The sequence below is a fragment of the Apaloderma vittatum genome, unplaced genomic scaffold (genome assembly GCF_000703405.1).
Source record: "Apaloderma vittatum isolate BGI_N311 unplaced genomic scaffold, ASM70340v1 scaffold18166, whole genome shotgun sequence".
Taxonomy (NCBI): Eukaryota; Metazoa; Chordata; class Aves; order Trogoniformes; family Trogonidae; genus Apaloderma; species Apaloderma vittatum.
This window is the reverse complement of record NW_009720255.1, coordinates 4,677-19,281: the sequence shown is the minus strand read 5'-3', so window position 1 is coordinate 19,281 and position 14,605 is coordinate 4,677. Positions and strand designations below refer to the sequence as shown.

The 14,605-nt window shown below is 40.2% G+C and overlaps 1 protein-coding gene across 1 annotated transcript; it reads right to left on the bottom strand.

The window, feature by feature from the left end:
* Window positions 1–2,289: 2,289 nt before the first annotated feature.
* On the bottom strand, window positions 2,290–13,778 carry ANKEF1 (ankyrin repeat and EF-hand domain containing 1; the record flags this gene model as incomplete). Its single annotated transcript, XM_009870964.1, has 9 exons — window positions 2,290–2,415; window positions 3,466–3,609; window positions 4,734–4,909; window positions 6,105–6,331; window positions 8,596–9,421; window positions 10,256–10,379; window positions 11,075–11,224; window positions 12,725–12,924; window positions 13,392–13,778. Coding segments are annotated over 9 exons (2,360 nt in total), but the record flags the coding sequence as incomplete, so codon positions are not given.
* Between the last annotated feature and the right edge of the window lie 827 nt (window positions 13,779–14,605).

Below are 14,605 nucleotides of genomic sequence, written 5' to 3'. Positions count from 1 at the left end.
GTTGGAAGATATGTGAGGACTGCCTGTTGTGGCTGTGATGAAACAGCGCACAGGTGATGCTCATAAGGATTTCTAAGGGGAACAGAAAATGGCCCCCTCTTGGAGCACTATCTTCTGAAAAAAACTTCTTGGAGGCTACTCACCCACAAGCCTGATTCTGCAATGTGGTTCAAACTGCTGCAGGAGACAGCTCTTCCTGCTGGTCAGGTTAGGTCGTTCCCTTTGCATTCAAGTTCTGGTCCGTTTGTTTACAGTTACCTCAAAGACCACAGCCAGCAGAAAATGGCCCATACCCTAATGTCAAAGTAGTTACCTGAGTGAGGAGTATTTCTGTGGGACTTCCAGAGAGGAAAGCTGAGAAACTGGCTCCAACAGCTCAGAAGTCTCCTAGCCAAGGGCCAAGACATAACTGCCAGAAACACAGTTTTACCTTACAGGATAAGTTTGGAGTTTCTGACTGTGCTGCTTGACTTTATTTTGACGGCTGCTCTTTGGCCTCTTTTAGAGATGCAGTTTTACTTACAACTGTTCATGAGTATCCTGCTCCTTGCCTGCACTGCCTTCTATGACTAACTTTAATGCTATTCTTTTTGAAATTTACAGTCATCTGCAGCCAGCAGAAGTTTTATGCTGACAGGCAAAGAATTCCAAGACAGCTGAAATTTGAAACGCTAATTCACTTGCCTGTAAAGGCTTTCTTTATACTGAACTATTAAGATGCTAAACATATCCGGATGTTTCCTCAATGTAAGCAACTTGTCATAAACTACTCATGCACAACCATATTCACACAAATAATAAGTTCAGTAGCGGTATTTGAAAATAGTATCCTACATCTACTTGCTTTGCATTTGTCTTGGCTATCTGCTAAATACCACCCATTTACATTTGGATGTGCAGCTAGAGTTACAAAGAGATCCCTGCATGCAGCACCATGTGGGCAGTGCTGGTGTCTTTTTAAGAATGTGACCACGTGGGCTTCCCTCAACAAACTTCCACTCTGCTCAATTCATACCTCAGCAAATGAATGCTGTATTGCATCAACAAGGGCAAAACCTGGTTGTTATTATTATGAGAAATGACGAAGCAGAAGGGTAGAACCCTGTTTGAAGCTCAGTTTGAGACTTGCAGTTAAGAAAAGATTATGTTTGAAAACAAACTTTCAAAAGCAGCTGCACTCATGAGCCAGACAGCTCTCAAAGTCTCACAACATAAATATAAATTTGAAGAATAGGCACTTTGCAACTAGAAGCTGATTTAATTTACAGTGTCTGTCCAGGCCAGTGTCATCTTCTCTCCTAAGAGACACACACACCACCACACTGGATGATTGGGAAGTGAACTGCATTGCTAGAAAACTTTCTGTATTGTAGGCCAACAGTGACTAGGGGAGGTCCTGAAACACAAGGGGATTTTTATCCCTTATGTGTTAGCTAACTAGGCTCTTCTCCCAATCTGTGTAAATATTTTAAGTTTCTAAGGATAATTGGGCTAGAGGGTTCCACAGGCTATTTACACATTGCACAGGATGTAATGTGTGCTGCTTTCTCATTTGTTTTTTTTTTATTTTCTTTATAGTCTGGATGAGTTTGTGTTCTGTGAAAGGATAGGAGGTTTTGTTTCACTTCTCCACACTTTTTGTTTCTTTAGAAATATTTATGGCATTCCCTCTCACTTCTTTCCTCTCTAGGCTAAACATTCCCAGTATCTCCACCTTCTGCTTATCCAAAACTTATCACCTGTTCCTGCCTTATTTAAGCTCCAGCCTTGGCTCACTTTTGTGCTGCCAGTTATTTTGCAGGTGTACTCAACAGAATTCAGGAGGCACCGAGTCCCTTGGCAGAGCCCACGTTAGGACCCAGCTTGGTCCTAACACATGAGTCTTCCTATCTTTATATTTAATACCCTTTTAGTAGAAAGGGTAACACTTAAATATTCCAGGAAAAAGTTTTAATTTGGGGTGAAAACTACCTTGCAGCATTTTGGGGTGAAAAATAGCCTCATAAAGCCATACCTTTACAAAGACAAAGGACATGTGTCAACAGCAGCCATTCCACGCTGAGCCAGCTCGGAGACTTAGAACTACATGAGGATAAACGTTCCTCCAGCCCTTAACAAAAGATTGTGTGGAAGCAACATCATCTGCAGAGGACTAGCTACGTTTTTTTTTAATCATAACTGAGATACATATGCTGAGTACTGCATAATTCCTTCCTTACAGAGCAGTAGCCTTTTAGATCTTTGTCCTCTCAAAACACATGCTGAAGTAGCTCCTTCCAGCTGGCGTGCTTATTCTGTAAATTCTCTGTTAAAGGGGGTCATGGAGCTTTCTGAGTGTCCATCAAGAGCAGAGCGCTCACGAAGAAATTCTTGCTTTCTTACTAGCTCCTTTATTGCAGCATCAGGGCTCCAAATCTAGAAAACAAAGGTATTTGTAGTTAACTTAGACATGCAACCGAAGCATTAAGAAGACACTGTGAGCCAAACAGAGCCACGTTCTAGCACTCCTTTCCATCCTGAGACACAGAAGAAAACTAGTGTAGCCTCCCATCAGAAAGTAACAACAACCTCCCAGTAAAAGGTATCACACCAATTTGTGTATTTATAAGCTGAACATTCTCTTGTGGTCACATCCAATCTATAACATGCTGTGGGCTCAGATTTGGAATAAGATGTGAAAGAAGACCCAAAGCTAATTGTTGAGAATGACTGACTCTGGCCCAAGGTCTTCAGAGTGGAGAAGAGCAATTAGCTTGTGGAGTCACTGGCAGCGTAGTCTTGTTCCCCTGGGACCACTGCAGAAACTAGTACATATCAAGGTTAGGGAAATGGTAACCAGCTTCCAGACAGAGCTTCTCAGTTAGCAATTGTATCATTTTCCTTTTTAAGGAGAAAAAAATAATTTAAAAATCACTTCTCTGTGATCATCTTTTCCTGTTTCTTGGTTATTTGTGAATGAGTACTAACAAGTCCCTGATATAAAAATTACATTTCCAGTATTCTAGCTCTAGGAAACATTTAGTGTCCTATGATCTGTTCAGTTTGGTAACTGTCGCTGACATAAGTAATCAGGTGACAACTAATTGAGGAGGCAAGTTAAAAGTTAGTGCTGGTGTTATGCAGAAGGACTCCTACCCTTTAAGTGCGGAAATGTAACAATCTATACTGTGAACATAATTGCATTTGTATTTTACTGCAGGTTCACTTTAACCTCATTTTAAAACTTGATTAAGAGCTTGATTTCCATGATAATTTGTTTTATATGAATATGTGTATTTATGTAGTACATACACACACACATATATATATATATAAACTCTTTAGTTTGTTCGTGGCAATCTCTAGTCTGTGTCACGTTATCTATAAGTCAGTTGTATTGTGGAGTTGTTTCATCAGATTGTTCTGGTGTTTGATCTACAGCAAGGTCTACCTTTACTATAACTCATGTTTTGCTACTGTACTTACTTTTCTGGGTTTGAATGCGATGTCCTCTTTCTTGGTAGCACCACTGGTTATCAAAGTGTGCAGATAAATAACACTGTCCCTAAAGGAACGTGTTGTCTTTTCGAGAATGGGTTCTTCTGAGACTGACAGAGATACCTGTGAAGGCTGAAAGACAAGTTACCAGTTGTACAAGTACAGCGTGTTTGGAAGCAAAGCTTGTGTCCTGTAACTTCTGATACTTCTTTTACTGTTTACTGTGGGTGTATTTTTCTTAATCCATTCAGAATCTGTTTTTCTTAAAGCTGCTTTTTCTTTTTCCTTTTAATAAAGAAAAATTGTGAGGGAAAAGCTTTTAAAAGGTATGAATGATTCCTCTTGGACACTAAAACATTCACTATTCTTTAAGGCTCACAAGACAGTCCTTTAGTACCACTGGTGATCCCATCCTGTGCTGGGTGATGAAATAAATACCTGAGGTTGTCGTCCTCCTACCTATCACAGTCCTATACTAGTCCTGACAAATTCAAAACATTTTTGAAAGAGGGAACCAAAAATTTGGCTGCTGGAGTGTGTTTACTACCCCGCCCAGGGCAGGACTGCTGAAGGATGCTTCCAGCAATGCAGACAGAATTGTGTTTTCTCTCTAAACACCATCTCAGCTCTGACTAACAAGTAACATGAGTAAATCGAGGAAAATCTCATCCACGATAAGACAATGAAGATGTAGTGATGGAGGCTGATGTTAGCTTGGGAACTAGGGTAATGTATTTGGGACTCCTGGTTCCTGGTGTGGGATCTGAGAAACAGAACTCTGGGTCAACAGTGGAAGAGGAAGAATGTGAGACAAGCTGGGGAATGAGAAGTCAGCAATATCAGTCACTGATATTACCTCAGTGAGTTCCATTAGCAGAACAAAAAGACCTTTTTATTAGTTTGAAGGGCCTTGGTCTTGCCCTGTGAAGAAACAGATGCTCCCCTTATCTACCATGTCAGAGCTGGATGGTCATAAACTTCAGGAGGAGGGGGAGAAGAAGAGGAAATATTTTTCTGTGCCCTGTCAGTGATATAGGACATAATTCTTCAGTGAGACTGGGGAAGACACAAAGTTCATAAAATTACCAAGGCAAAATTTTAACCAATGAACAAGTGCTAGCACTGGCTTCTAAAAACACTCACTTTAACAGAACCACCTGATTTATAGCTTTAGAGAGACATGGATGGCAAAAAAAATTAAAGCAGGACTCTACTAACTTATTAACAAATCAGTCCTTTGCTACCATCTCTCATACCTTCTCTTCCATAGCTTGTGCCTCTACAAGTACCAGTGTAGAAGGCGACTTTGGCTTCACAACTTTTCCTGCTTTGTTTTCTTCTGCTGCTTCTAACAAGCCTTCCAGTTTATTTTGGAGTAGATCAATTATTCTAGAATCTGCAAACACTTTAGCAATATCAAGGGCATTCTTTCCTGTTAAAAAAACCAAACAACAAATAAACACCCGTATAAGCCACAAAAATGAACCTTGGCACTTGTTGCAACTGGGTAGTGACATTACAGACAACTGAATTTAATGAGGTCTCTATTTCATTAATGAGTCAGTGTGACAGCAGCAAGCATTGCTTGCAGGAACGAAATATGGAGGGAATTCTTGGAGTGATTGCTTTGCTCTTAATGTCCTGACATTTGCAGCTGGATATACTGGTCCTGCAGGTTGTGATTTTCATCTTTGAGAGCATTCAGCACTAGATGACTAGCATAGGACAAGGTTAGGAATGTAGACCAAGTTATTGTAGGTGTCTACCTCTTCCAGTGCTTGCTCTGTGGCTGAAGGGAGTCATTGGAAAGCCCTGTGGTTTAAATGGGGCGGAACACCTTCAGTGCTTAATAAAGGGGAAAAAAAAAATCTGGATCTTAAGAGATCTTGTGTCTGTAGAGCAGTTGTGAGGCTAAACTGCTGTGTGAATTGGCACTCCACATGGTGATAAAAATAAGGAATACACATCCTTTCTAGAAGCTGGGTTTCACCCACTAGGTATTTTGGCAAGAAAAGTCTCATTCGTTGTTTTCTACGTTGCAGCAAGAGCTTAAAATGTGACAAACGTTAACTGTTTCAGTTACTCCAAAACCAGGAAATAAGAGCCAATGAGGGATCTACTGCAAGAAGGTAACACTTCAGTATCAGTTCAGATTTGGTATTCTGTTCAGGATTTTTTTCTCAGAGAGTAATATTTATATGCTAAGCAGCAAGAAATTTTAACCAGTACTGCCTGTGCATAAAATATAAGTGATTTAAGTGGGTGTTAGTGTATGTGCTGGGCACAACTAAAATCTAATTTTCTGTCAAATGCTATTAATAACTAGATAGATTTTTTCATTAAAGGCACTTATAACTCTGTATATATCTTGTGAAGGGCAATTAATCATGCTACTTCAGTTTCTAGATGCATAAACCTCAGGAAAGCTGACTACTTACAACAGTGATTCTACACTGTACAAAAGTATTTGAACCTCTTGCCTTCATCCCGATCCTGACCGCAATAGTAAATTCAGAACACTTCTCAATGTGCTCCAAGAGCTTAGGTTTTGGGTTTTTGGTTTTCTTTTAATAAAACATGTACACATGTAAGGAAACGGGCTTTTTTTGTGAGACGTTGCTATTTACCATTACTGTTTGTCATCTGGATGTCAGCCCCCACGCTGATTAAAAACCAGACTATATCCAGTCTGGAGGTCTCGATGGCTCTCATCAGTGGGGTCGCATTGCCTATTGCAGGTGCATCCACGGCTGCTCCAGCCTTCACCAGCAGTTCAGCAATATCCAGGTGTCCGTTATAGCAAGCGTGATGGAGGGGAGTCCACATGAAATTGTCTGTCATGTTTACATCAGCCCTACAAAAGAGCAAAAGGAGTTGTGGCAGATGAAGCCATCTCTATCTGCTAGATACAGTAAAATCCACACCTCCAAGTACAACTGATGTTAACTGCTCGCTGTAGCAGCATATTCAATGTAAATACATGGGTTTGTATTGCTACTGCTACTCTGAAACCATTTTAGTATCCGATGTACAGCTTGTTGTGAAATATTATTTGTAGGGGTGGATCATTCCCCGCCTCTGGGTTCAGAAGGGGTCAAAACCCCATGAGGGGATTCCCCAGCACTGGAGTGAATTACTCTGCGTTGTATTTAAGATGGCCTAGAGGTCCTGAGCTGAGTCAAGGTCACTGTCCCTTTTATTCTAGGGACAAAGAGCTTGATGTCTTTCCAGAAGACATGGAGGAAGGGAGAAGGAAGAAAAATTATGAAGGAAGAAAAATTATGAAGGAAGCTGCTTCCAGGGATAGCTTTTTGCTTTTCAGGTCAGATGGTTAATGTTTTGCTCTAGAGCAAAAGAACAGATCAACTTGGTTTTGTTTTAATTTTTTTAATCTTTTTCAGAATTCTACCTTTGGTGAGATCTTATTGTAGCAAATTGCCCTGACCAAACAGTTTAACCTCTGTTATCTTCAGTTCCTTAGCTGTTATGGTTTATTCATGTGCTGTTTTCATTTCCTTCATATTTCTCATTAAAATAAGTGGTTATAGTTATTCCACTTTCTCTATCAACCCAACTTCCATGCCTGTACCAATACTCTGCCTCTGAAGCCTTTTTGCAAAACTTTTTGCTGATTGAAGGGAACAGGGACAACAAGGCACTGACTTAAAAATTCTACTGCGTTTTCTCCTGATCAAGCATCGAATTTGCTTTTAGCCGGAACTTAATTTATTTCTGAATCTTTCTGGAAAAAGACAAAAGGTAGATACCATCAATTTATGTTTAAACCTTCGTGTTTCCTACAGCTCTAGATAAATGTTTTCTCTTCAATTCAATATGGATTTGTGATACCATACTGAGAAGGTTATATTGTAAAAAAGTACTTGAACTCTCACATCAACCTGAAATTATCTGAATGTTCATGCTATTAAAAGATGCAGAGCTAAACATCTTACTAATAACTTTCCATTTTCTGATTTATGTCAATTTAAAAATCTCAAAATGGTTACTTTTTTTTTAAAAGTTACTACATTTCTAGGTATAACTGTTAAATATGACGTGACCCCAGTGCTCTCTAGTGAGGCTCGATGACAGCAGTGCAGGTTAATTTGCTAGATTAGTTTGCTAACCCTTGCAGTCTTATCTTTGTAAGTCCTGAATATACACATTTACACAAATTTCCATATGCTCCAGCAATGTCAGTGTAATTACTAGGGTGCGTAAAGATCTAACTGTTGTGAAGTCTCTGCAGTGACTCAGCAATGACTACAGCCACTTATCCTGAGGAACTAATGTTAAAATGAATTTTTAGAACAAAGCTACTGTAACACTGTAAGTATCTTGGAAAAAAGTTAATTTAATCATTTATGTGAATGACTGTAGGACTACAGCAGTCCGACAAAAAAAAAAAAAAGAAGCCATTATGCTATTACACAAGTATGACCGAATCTCTCTTAAATTGCTTTCATTTTTAAGCTGTCATTGAGACTTTTCACAAGTGTGTCTGTAGGCTACAAAATTGCTGAAGCATTTCTAAGGCAAGAAACAGAATAAATAGTGTGCATGCTTCTGGTGTAAATCCCGCTGCCTTAGCCACCAGAAAAAAAGTGATTATAAGGCTTATCTCCTTAAAACATCTGTGTGCAAAAGCCCTGGCATGTGCAACAGGGAAGTCTGGGATTGCCTTGATGATCCAGATAAGGGTACCTTAATGATTTCAGGTGAGTCACTTGAGCCAGATTTCCCCAAAATCACTCATCTGATTTCGAGAGTTCAGTTTTGAGCATGTGCTGTTTGAGTCATAGGTATGAATTAACTCTGGTTCCAACAGACTGGATTTCTAGGCTCTCTGTGTCTGACCAAAATGCCAACAGCCTGGACACTAAAAATTTCAGACCTGGGGAACTTACCTCTTGGGTGATTCTATTTCCATTACTGAAATGCGAAAAAAATAGTAAGTAATAAACCAACCCTCTCTAATGCAAGATCTTATAGAACTTTAATATTAATGTTATGTAAGTAAAAATGAAACCACGCTATGTTGCATCCAAATTTTCACTTTTAAAAGCCCTTCCAAGACAGCAATCTAAAAAACAAAAAAAATCTCTGAAATGATCTTACCCCTTTTCCAGAAGATACTGGACAACATCTATGTTCCCACTTGCACATGCAACCATCAAAGGTGTTTTGTAATATTTATCTTTTATGTCTACTGGCACGCCCTCCTCGAATGCTTTCTGTAGAGACAGGATGTCTCCTGCTCTGACGAGGTAGTTGATATTCACGAACACTTTCCTTGGCTCATCTATATACCAGGCACGGTCATCGTGCACGGGGTGGGCAGATGGGTGGTCTTGGTTACAATGGTAGCTCTCAGCAATGTTCTGAACAGCCTCAATCATGTACACAGGGAAGCCGTCCTCCCTCTGTGGACGTGTGCTCTTTGGAATCACACAAATTGGCACAGGGACGGCGACACCTCTTTTGCCTCTTTGTTTCTTCCCCGTCTTCCCCTTCTTTTTCTTGGATCCAAAGGATGTTATAAGAAAGACTTTCTTCAAGTATTTAGAGCCTTTAAAAAAATCTTCAATGTTGATTTCCTCAGATTCCCGAGATTCTCTGTGCTTTTCAGCAATAGTTTTTATTTGTTCAATGTTCACAAAGGCACAGCGCTTCTGAATAATCGAGATAAAATCATCTTCAGCTACCATCTCATCAACTTGGGTGGTGGCCATAAACGCCTTGCGGAGGGCAGCCTGGTGCTCTAAGGACCAGTCGTACAGCCTCAGTGCCCAGCGAGGGACGTCCTTCTTAGCCCCGGGCTTGGACTGCCTTTTAAAGGCTTTTTCCATTTTGCGCAACGCTACTGCTGCTGCTTTAAAGCCGCCTTCCTTGGCTACTGCTCTTGGGGTCTTTGTTAACAAGTTTTTATGTGTAGGATCACAGCCTGAAAATACAGACACAACTTCACTGATAATGTAGTGCAATTCATAATTACCTAATATGACACTTGTAAAAATATGTGCAACTAATTGCCATGGGTCTACAATTTTCTACTGCCTTACCTATAACTAGCGATAGTGGAAAGTTAGCCACGTGTTGTCAGAATTTGTTTCCCAAAGGAACATTCATTGGGCAACCCATGCTCTACTTAGCTGTCCACTCAAGAACAGAAGTTCAGTGAAAAATTCACATTTTTAAAGTGGTGAGCAAGGTTAAGAAGAAACAAAGATGAAAATACTGCTCAATGTTCTATAACCCAACCTTGCAACTTAGGAGTGGGCCACTAGTTAAAAGTTTGAATCGCAAAGAACAGACTCCTGAATTGAAGGCTCAAGTGCTACGATCATCTGATTGAGTTAGAAAATTATCACAGCTGCTTTGGAGTATGTTACAATGCCTAGGGGCACCAAGTTTTCTCCATGACTGCACTGAGATAATTTTATTTTTAAATGACCAGAAAACCAAGAGTTAATTTCCCATTAGAAGTTTCAGTGCAATACTTCTAAAACAACTAAAATCAGAACCACTTCATACATATCAATTCTAAATTATATAAACCCATGATGTTTCTGGCACTTTCTTCGATAAATGTTTTACCTCAGCCACTTCATTAGAAATAAGTTATAATAGCTTATGTTAGGTGCTTCTTAATGAGAATTACATTTGCCTCATGACAACCTAGAGAGTCAAATCCTTCATAAACACCAAGTGCAATCTTTCCTTTAGCACAGAAAAAGAATATATGTGATAGTTGCAAAGTAACTCATTTTTGATGTACCTCTTTGTCCTATAAACTTGCAGCAATTTAAAAATCCTCCTTCTGCAGCATAATGAAGTGGTGTGTTACCATTCATATCAATCAGGCCCAAGTCTCCGTTATAAGCTGAAATAATCCTCAAAATCTAGAAAAACAAAGGCATTATCATAAAAAATTTTGTCTGCTTCTTAAGATGGGAAAGCATGAGGATGATTTACAAATAAATGCAGTATCATATTGTATTCCCAGGTTCCCATGCCCAGCTGATAGATGCACACATAACACTGGTGTTTTCTATAGTGCTGTGCTCACTTAATTGAGGAAATGGAAACGTTGTTTGGTTGTAGACGCCAAGGACACTCTTTGTTCCTCCCAGCAGGTCACTGTCTTAAAGTAACTCTGACTTTGTGTGTGCAATCAAAAAAAAAAATGAGATGGGGGATAAGGAAGAAAGTGCCTATCTGCAGCTGCTCGCATCTGCTCTTCTTATAAGGCTAATGTTTCACCTGTTGGACAGCTGGGACACACCGCATGTTGAGAAAAACAAGCTCTCCAGTGGAGGTTTTTCACACCGGACAATCCCACTAGCACACACATTCAGAGACACCTTGGGGAAAAAAGCCTCTGCAATTATGAGAGAGATGATTTTATCACTGCTGGGTTCCCTTTGATACTTAAAAGGAAGCAGGGCTTGACTACTGACTAGTAAGCTTTGATCAGCTGAGATACTGGACTCAAAATAAAAAACCAACCAACCAACCAAAAAAATCCCAATGATGACAACAAAATAGCCAAGGTTTGGCTTTGTAGTAATGCTTTTAATGCTGCAAATGATGATACCTCAAAAAACCCTCCTTTGGCTGCAAAATGTGCAGGACTCTGTCCTTCGAGGTCAACGAGGTTAACATCGGCTCCTCTCTCCAGGAGAGCGCGCACCAGCTCGAGAATGCCTTCTCTCGCGGCTTCCATTAAGGCTGTGCGACCTGTAGCCTGCAGGGTAGCAAGAAAATAATTCAGAATTTTTGTATACTAATTTGCGTTGGAACAATATGATCTGATTGTCGCAAGGTGGTATAAAAATTAAGGTGTCCTTTTTAGGTATTGTCAAAAAACCAGAGACAAGTCCGATAGTTTAGTAAACTTGAAGAATCTTGTCATAATGCTGCTAAAATATGTGCAGTTAAATCCCAGTGACTCGGGTACATCAGTAACTTCAGTGTCTTGAATAGTCCAAATTATTCAAGTTGGTTGGTTAAAGAGTTCTTTATTCTGTGTATGTGCTCTCATGCATGGTTACAAAATTAACCACAAAATACCACCTCTATCGTGAAATGGCACAAGGAGCGATTATGGCTGGAGGAGTGTTACCGTGAAGGCAGAGCAACTGAGGGATTTCACTACTGCTTTGTGAGCAAAAGCTCGCGTTCTGCTACATTAGTGCTATGTCTTTTTATAGATAATAGCGCATCTTTGATTAGCAGCATGTTTTTACTTTATAATGGCTGACTTTAGTAGATCTGGTGACCTTCCCAAGAACAGAGCACATTGCTGATTGTGGATTGCTAGCATTTTGTGTTGTGTTAATTCAGGGCAAAAGCGTTGGCCCACAGCAAGGCTTAGGATATCTGATTTGCCACTCTACACAGGGGTAGACAGAGTAGTGAGCTGTGGATTCGCTCCGTTGAACCATCCACTCTTCCCTGATATCTGTCTATCTCTGCACCTAGCAAAACATTCCCCGTACATGACCAGGCATGCGCCCATCATATTGCCAAAAAAAAAATTTAAAAAATGCAGGTTTCTCATGTTGCTGGTACACTGAGTGCAGGAAGCAGACACACGTGTGAGAGGATGGGATAAGGTTGCCCAAACATTGGTTTTGCTGTAGGTACCAGCCAGGAAAGAGAGTGCAAAACCAGGACCAAAGTAAAAAAAGCTACTTTTGGGTAGCTTTAAAGGGAAGACTTGAGCTCCTTGACTTGGCCAATAGCACAGAGCTTCAGGTTAAATTAAGGAAGTAAACAAATAAATTACTAAGATGTACAGAAAAGAGAAAAGAGTTCCCTGCATCTTGTCCCTGCCTTGATTCTCCATTGGATTTTTCATGCTGGACTCACCCTGTCGCGTACAGTATTTCAATTCTTAAAACCTTAGGGCACATTGAGGAAAAGTGCAAATCAGCACTGCGCTGCTGAAGTACGGTGAACTGCAACTCCTAAGAGCTGGCCTAGCTACATTTTGGTTTTGCAAAATATTTGCACTCTGAGCTACAAAAATCTAAATCAGGATATGTGGTTCAACCAAAAGACTTAAATCCCAACTCCTGCAAAAAAGGGTGATATGGAAACAGGGGACAAGCATGGCTGCACTGTTAAGTGTGTGTCACTGCTTTATAACTTTAATGTGAGGATTTAAGTTGACATACTCTACTCATCTGGTAACTATTCTGTACTCTGGTATATATGTTCTTAGTTACAGAAATATTCATACTGGGTTTCTTGCACTGGGATTGGCTCCTCTTTCCAAGAAATTCAGACACGTTTCTTTAATATCATGAGCTCGCTCACAGGCTTCTACTAATAAAGGTTTCCCCTCAGTGGTACAGTTGTTAACATCTGCACCATATTTCAAGGCCATTTGCATGCAGACGTTGTGCCGTCTTGTAGGTAAAATGCAGTAAAACAAGATGCCTGCAAAGAAAAACAGCAGGGATTATGGTGCAATACTGAATTATTAGAGAGGTTACTCAGGCTGTAAGCTTCACAGCTGAATGGACAAATTCCTTCAACAAAGACACATTAACTTCTCTTAGGGTATATACACGCAAAAAAGACCTCTAGTTCAGGGCCTTTGAACTTGAGGAGTAAACCAGAATTTAATATGTGACACGTCAAGGGAGGAACGTGATTTTCAATTGCAAGTTGTCTTTCAGCTATGTATGGGAGAGGCCTATGATTTAAAGGCCCAGATGGTTCAGGGAGAATTATTTTAATTTTCCTCATAGGTCTTATGGCCAGTAGCTTCTGTTGAGCTGTAAGGACCACCCTCAACCACAATTCCTCTCTACAGATAGGACACAATATAGGTAGCAAATGTGTAACATAGTTAGTGTCATTTCAATGGTATTTCTGGTCTGATAAGCTTCCCCGTTACTTACCTTTTCCTTCATTATCTACCGCAGTCATGTCTGCTTTAGCTTTTATCAATAAATCCAAAACTACCTCATGGCCTAGCTCAGCTGCCTTCATTGCTGGAGTGCGTCCCATTTTGTCCTGGACATCTGGATCAGCTCCCTGTTCCAGCAAGAAGCTGCACATGTCGGTGTCATTTTTAATGGAGGCCAAATGAAGGGCACTATAGCCTTCTACGGGGTCTGTGAAATTAATGAGATTTCGGAATCCATGCTGGATCAGCTTTTTTATTTGCTTCTTGTCTTTCTCATGAACGCACTGAAGAAGTTTGTAGATCTGTAAGTTTAGAAGTCTGTTATCTACTGGTAACAGCCTGGAATAAGAAACGACGGCTTCTTTCAAGGACGTAGTTTCTGCATGGGGAGAGAAGAAAATGTAAACTCAGAGATGAGATTATAATTACACGCTAGTAAAAACAGGAATCAACCTATGTTCATGGCATGAAAGATCCTCTTTAACTTGATGGAGCACTAAGCTTTGAATGAATTTATCTCATTTAGTACATCCAACCTATATAAAGGCTCTATAAACATATGCAGCACCTTGCAAAATGATTCTTTCTAGTCTTCAAGCTCTTCTGAAGAAGTCTCATTCAAGGTGAAAATTAAGAAACTGTAAGGTAACTGCTTTTTATTCAAGGAGCTGTTATAATCTACAATTACTTGGAAGCCTAAGGGGAGGCTGATCATTCGTTGTTTTAGTACTTCAAAGGGGAAAAAAATAATATCACAAGTCACAGCGTCCTCTGCACTTGCTGAAACATGAAGTTGATACTAGCATCACTTCATCAGCACCTGAGCACCTCCTCTTTTTCAGTAGCTGAATGCATGAAACTCCTGCTGGGCTACATACATAAAAGAGCGAATTGCTTTTCTCTGTAGCAAAACCCCTAGGGGGCGGAAAAAAAGATGCTGACAGTGAGGCACTGGCCTGGGAAAAGGTTCCCCCAGGTGATGCAACACATAATTCTTGAGAAAAGAGTGGTGCAGAAAACCGGCTTTGCATCTTCGATTCTGATTTGATTTTTTTTTTTTTTAGGCTTTTTAGCTTTTTTAGCTAGTCGCAGCATTTGTGGAGGGCCAAGCAAGGGTCAGACACCATAAGGACCATTTCTGAAGCTGAAGTAGATGGGAAGCTTCCTATCAGCGTCAGCAAGCCTTGGGTCAGCCTGTCTGTCAAA